The 6,703-nt window shown below is 29.6% G+C and overlaps 1 protein-coding gene across 1 annotated transcript; it reads left to right on the forward strand.

The window, feature by feature from the left end:
* Positions 1-331: 331 nt before the first annotated feature.
* On the forward strand, positions 332-6,183 carry LOC114341816 (chromosome partition protein Smc-like). Its single transcript, XM_028292631.2, has 2 exons — positions 332-736; positions 5,805-6,183. Exons 1-2 carry the CDS (start codon positions 526-528, stop codon positions 6,017-6,019), a joined length of 426 nt encoding a protein of 141 aa, XP_028148432.1. The 5' UTR covers positions 332-525; the 3' UTR covers positions 6,020-6,183.
* Positions 6,184-6,703: the final 520 nt, after the last annotated feature.

Consider the following 6,703-nt stretch of genomic DNA (forward strand, 5'->3'; position numbering starts at 1 on the left):
CTGTCAGATTTTTTTTGTTTTAAAATTTTTTAAAAGCCCTTTTATTTTCATTTTTCTTACTCTTTGTATAACTCGATTATAAATTTTTATTAAAATTCTTTAATTTGTTTAATTTTTATCACACTTTTTTTTAGGAGTAAAAAGGTACACAAACAATCCTTGGTGCATTAAAATATTTAACAAAAACAAAAATTACCACTAAAATGTTAAACCCTTCTGTCAGGCGGTTAGTTCGTGTAGATTTAAGATGTTAGTACTTAAGGGCTAAAATCCAATATCTGAACAAGTGTTTAATTTTAAAGCTTGAATTATTAGCCATTTTGTGCTGTCAATGTCATGTTTGAAAATTTGTCATAGTTTTCAAAATTCCTGTTCAAAATCCCATACATTATCATTTTAAAGCATACAACAAAATTCCGTCAGTTTTATATTGCACTAAATAGATCACTTCAGAACAATTAGTTAATCATTAGTTAATCAAACGTAACTCGTCAAACGAAATATTGTTAATATTTAAACTACTCAATGTGTAACAGACCTCCACCAAGTAACCCATGTTCAATAGAAAACCGCCTGAAAGAATATATGGAGCAAAATCGAAAACTCGAGAATCAAATGAAAAGCCTACGTGTGATAATTCGGAATATGTACCAAGATCTTACTGAACTACAGGAAGAAAGGGATGACTGTGATGACATGTTTAAAAAACCGTCATGCCCACCCACCCCTTGTTCAGGTATGGTTAAAACTTTTTGTAGTTTTATAAAATAAGTCGTTGAGAACCAGATCATATTTTTTTTTTGTTGTGTTGTACTAACTAAGATTTTTCAACACAATAATGAACTATCATTATTATCAGCTCGTGTTAAGTCCAATGCAGGACATTGGGCTCCCTATTTGTATCCAGCGTGCACGGTTTTGTACAGTATGGATCCGATTTTTTGTCATCTTTCGTAGATCATCTTCCCGCTGCGTAGATTTTCTTCTTGTTTGGTTTATCTAAAATATTATCAAAATATTTCTTAATTCAACATTTCGTTGTGTCAGAATAACAAGGTTCTATCTGCAATTTTTGTCTAAACTGAGATTTTTATGTAACTTGGTCCTATTTTATATTCTTTACCTTAATATGATACTAGCACCGACATCTATTAACAGGTGGCTGAAATACATAAGTTACAAGGTTCTATCTGAAATAATTTTAAATGTTGATAAGTTAACAAGGTTCTAATTGAAATAAAAAACTGTCAACTAAGTACAGAAGGTCCTATCTGCAAGAAGTAAAAGTGTTTATAAGTTAACAATAAGACTTTATTAAATAACTTGAAGTTATTTTATTATATAATAATTGTTAAATAAGTGTATATGTGGAAGACAAACCTTTATTAAATAAGTTTAAATCATTTCTTAAATTAGAACTCCTTTGTATTAACTATGGACAAGGACGGATCTGTTTTGAGGTGGATGTGAAAGGTGGCATTCGGATTTTCGCAGATAAAGTTAGGTGACAACTTCGTCAATTGTAATTGACTTATAGGCTCCTTCTCAAATATGCCCGAAACATTATTAAAAAAATTAAAATCTTTAAAAATTTCGATAGACATCGAATTTTTTCTACTTTCTTTGCTTATAACTTTAAAACGATTCATTTTGGAACAAAGTCGTAAAAAAATAAAATAAAGATAACTAAATTTTCTATGACATACGACTGATTAAAAATGTCTTAAATTATTACCCTTTCTGCAAAATAGCAATAAATACAAAATAAGGGGGCAAAATAAGCTTGTTTTTGTTCAAAGTTTTTCAACCACTTTGGAAGCACTTAGAACCTTTGTAATTAGTTTAAAAAATTTTTATAACATACATACTTAAACTGTCCACCAAATTTCAATAAGATCGACCAATAGGGCAGTCAATGAGGGTATTTGGCTCCGAATTCCCTCCTACTACATCGATTTACTTAATATTTTCACTGTAAGTAGCGAATAGCTCAAGAAATAAAGTCTACCCTATGCCGATGTGCGCTTTTGTCTTGGGGGTGGTTCCCACCCCTTCTCGAGGGTGAAATTTTTTTTGATTAAATAGCCATAGAATAGGCTAGACATAATTTTAAGCAAAAACGGTTCTATAATTCTTTTTGAAAACTCAATACTTTTTGAGTTATTCGCGATTGAAAATTGCCCATTTTCATTGAGAAATGACACCTTTTCGGACGGATTTTGGCAAATACTTTAAAAACTATGCATCTAACAAAAAAAAAACTATTATAAAATATTTTTGTAGCCTATAAAAAACAGAACATATTCGTTCCTTCATAGATCTTCTAGTTATAATACAAAAAAGGATATGGTAGGTGAGGAGAGTTTGTTTTTTTGGTGCATGCTCAAATCGGTGTATTCAACTTAAAATAACAGAAAAACGGTCAATTTTAGGTGTATACTGATACCAATAACTTTTGTAGTTCTTGAAAAGACCTTTAAAATGAGCAATATTAAATGTCGATTACTTTCAAACTAAGCGTGATAGGCTGCAAAAAATTGATGACTAATGTATTTTAAGAAGAAAAACAGTATATTGAACCCCTCGTTCATCAGAAATATTTATGTACATCGTTTTCCTTCTACAATACTTATGCAATAGATGGCTCTACTCGAGTTACTTGGGAACAAAAAAAGAATAAACAAAATTGCTCCATGGGAAGCCAAGAAAATGCTTTTTTTAATGTATTCCGATTTTGAACTTTGAGATTACATTTTCTCCAACCTAATTTTTGATTGGAATTTTGCTTTTTGGGCAATTTTCACTCGTAATATACAGGGTGTAACGAAAATACAGGTCATAAATTTAATCACATATTCTGGGACCAAAAATAGTTTGATTGAACCTAACTTACCTTAGTACAAATGTGTATATAAAAAAAGTTACAACCCTTTGAAGTTACAAAATGAAAATCGATTTTTTCCAATATATCGAAAACTATTAAAGATTTTTTTATTGAAAATGGACATATGGCATTCTGATGACAGTAGCATCTTAAGAAAAAATTATAGTGAAATTTGGACACCCTATAAAAAATTTATGGGGGTTTAGTTCCTTTAAGCCCCCCCAAACTTTTGTGTACGTTCCAAGTAAATTATTATTGTAGTACCATTACTTAAACAACATATTTTTAAAACTTTTTTGGCTCTCAGTACTTTTTCGAAAAGTCAGTTTTTATCGAGATATTTTGAATATTTTTCAAATCCACCACATATTTGTATATGGTTAAGTACGATTATGGAGACTTGGTAATAATATGAAAATTTATGTATGATTTACATTTTTAGGTATATTTTGAACCGTATTAAAAAAGAAGTCATATCTTGATAAAAGTTACCTTCTCGAAAAAATAAAAAGAGGCAAAAAAGTTTTAAAAACATTTTGTTTAACTAATGGTATCGCAGTAATAGTTTAATTGGAGCGTACACAAACATTTGGGGGGTTTAAAGGAACAAAACCCCCATAAAATTTTTATGTAAACATATTAAAAAAGAAGCCGCAACTCGATAAAAACTGCCTTACCGAAAAAATATTGAGAGCCAAAAAAGTTTTAAAAATATTGAGTTTAACTAATGGTACCACAATAATAATTTAATTGGAACGTACAGAAAAGTTTGGGGGGTTTAAGGGAACAAAATCCCCATAAAATTTTTATGAGGAGCACAAATTTCACTATAATTTTTCTTTAAGATGCTCCTGCCATAAGAATGTCACGACATATCCATTTTCAATAAAAAATATCTAATAGTTTTCGATATATTCGAAAAAATCGATTTTCATTTTGTAACTTCAAAGGGCTATAACTTTTTTTGTGTGCATATTTGTACTAAGGTAAGTTAGGTTCATTCGAACTATTTTTGGTCCCAGAATATGTGATTTAATTTATGACCTGTATTTTTGTTACACCCTGTAGATAGTTTTTATTATAATAATATATGTTATCATTATTTTAAAGATATGAAAATTGGTGTGAATAAAGAAGATAAAAATAAAAAGGTGATGGTCCGAAAATTATGATCCTGTTGTTTATATCCTTGCCGTAAATGCCGGTTAAATTTGACCGGTTGTATCTCAGGAACGAATCACCAAAATTAAACGTTTTTTCTTTTAAAAGAAGTGTCCTGACGCTTTTTTCCAATATCGTTTTCGTTACTTAATTTAATTTAATATTTCCCGAGATATTCTATTTGTTTATAAGCCAAAAAATTGTTAATAATTTTAAAATATTCCTGAGGCCGCTTACATAGTTCAATTTTAATTCTGGACCAAGATATTTAATTATTGATTAACAACTACTTATCTAAAAGTTTAGTTGGAAATTAAAGATTTTGTTGGAAAAACCCGCTTTTTCCGGGGAAAGTTTTCGTCGAAGTAAATCGGAAAAAGCACGTCTCTATGCAGAATTTAATTGCGGTGAATTTTATTTGGGTATTTTTGGTCTAAAGTTAAAATATTTGGAGTTATAGAGCAAAAATTGAAAAAAACACGATTTTCGGGCGCCATTTTGTTTATAAAAAAAGTAGCACACTATCTGCGGACTTTGCATATTTATATTATTAATATATACAATCATAAGCTTCGATTCCAGCAATAAAATTGCTGGTAAATAACTTTTCCCAAAAATGGCCTGTTCTCCGATAATCTGTCCAGACTAATATAAAATCAATGTAATACGGACGGATTTGTGCGAAAATTGCAATATAATATTTGACTTGGATCATATATATTTTTTGCAGGTGAAAAATATGTGACACAAAGAAATCTATTGAATATGCAGCTATTGCAAGAAAACGTTTATCCCTCATATTATGATAAACTTACTAGCTTCTAACAAACCGTCAATCTTTAGGATTCTTCTAGATTATGTTAAGTGGTGTAAATTGAAACTTTAGATTAGTTTTAGCTTTGCTACCTTTGCCTTATCTCCCTGGTAATAATTCCCCGTATCCCTACTTAGTCTGTGGTTATTCACCCTGAACGACCTGGGTGCGAAAAGTTTTTTTCCCCTTCCCTCCCCTTGATTGTTCGATTGGTTTCGTAATGGTCCTGGTGTATGGTAGGTTTAATTAGGCGTTGGTTTTAAGAAGTGTTGCTGGCTAAATAGGCGCAGTTCCCAAAGCCCAAAAAAGAAGAAAAAAAAACACCTAAGATTATAATTTAATTTTTGTTTTTTATTTCTGTTTTTATTTATTTATATTGATTATTAATTTGTTTTGTTGTGTAATGCATTGCACAATAATTTTATGTGATATATTTGATTTAAAATAAATTCAAGTTTTTTTGTAATTGGTCAACAATTTCAACTTATATCTCTGACGTAGATAATAACGTGCAACGGTATCTACATTGTACGGACTGTAAATCGTAGAGTATTGGTTCGTTTTAATCGTTTTAATGGTGGGTTCTTAATAATTAGCCGTTTACATCTGGTCACAGAATAAGAACTGTTTCCTATTCTGTGCATCTGGTATTGTTGTTATCTTTTATTGTTGTTATCCTTTCTTGTAAGAGTTTCTGGAATGTTTATAGCGCTTTGTTCTTTCTTGTCTTCAGTCTTGTAAAATTCCTTGTTTATAAATGACAATCGGTGCTCATTTATTTGAAAAACCATTGTTAGCGCAGGTTTTTTTCTTTAAATTTTTGAGCATAAAACAATGTTCTATCCTGAGATATATTCAAGAATCACCACCTTCAGCTTTTGTTCTATTATAATTTTTAATCGCATAGACAATATTTAACAAAACTTCATGTTGCTTTTATTTTAGGAAACTGTCCTATATATGACATCGAACCACCGTCTTGCGATAAGCATGAAGTCCCCACTTGCAAAAAAATCATTAAAGATCTTTTCAAAAAGTATTCAAGACTGCAGAATAAATTTAAATTTAAAGAAATTGAAGTAATGAAACTAAAATGCGAGAATGAAAGACTTAGGGAACAAATGGAAAAAAATAATAATAATAGAAAATGCTTTTATTGAGTTTTGGTAAGATGGCACTCAGTAGATATCTTCCATTTAAGAATATATTCCAAACGAAATATCAAGAAGGTGATGGAATTATATTGATATCTTAAAATGGGATATTTCATGTATTTTAAACATTTGTAACACTACCTATATTAAAACTTTCCAAAATAGAATAATTTTACTACCTAAAAGAGATAATAATTTTAACCTTTAATTGAAGTCTGCAGTTTTAAATTTTTTCATACTGATTATTATATGGAAATAAAAATAAAAATTGTTTTTTATTTATGAATTAACTAATTAATTGTGAGGTAAGTTTGTGAGGTCCTTTTTCTCCTAGAAATCCATTTAGTTAGAAATAAATTGGATACTAGGTAATAATGAATCGGGATAAAAATTTCTAAATAACTGTAGTCAAAACTGAATACAGATTATAGAAAAACTTATACCAGATTGAGATTCTAGTTGATAGCAGAAAACGTGGTGAAGAATAATGATATTTCGTTAATGTTCAAATCCTGGTTTACAAAAAGTTTAAAATTAAATTGAAAAAAAAAATACATTTTCTTGTACCCCTTGAGCCGCCATATTGCCGATTTAACTACCTATAGGCAAAATAGAAGAGGCTTTCAACAACATTTTTTTTATAATAACCGTCTTTTAGGGTATATAATTTACCAGAAATTATAGGGGAGT

This window comes from Diabrotica virgifera, chromosome 9 (assembly GCF_917563875.1).
Source record: "Diabrotica virgifera virgifera chromosome 9, PGI_DIABVI_V3a".
Classification (NCBI taxonomy): domain Eukaryota; kingdom Metazoa; phylum Arthropoda; class Insecta; order Coleoptera; family Chrysomelidae; genus Diabrotica; species Diabrotica virgifera.

Coding starts and splice junctions, on each gene's coding strand:
- LOC114341816 (XM_028292631.2), top strand. CDS start 526: ATGTGTAACAGACCTCCACCAAGTAACCCATGTTCAATAGAAAACCGC. Junction 737..5,804: donor CCCACCCACCCCTTGTTCAG/GTATGGTTAAAA, acceptor CTTTTATTTTAG/GAAACTGTCCTATATATGAC.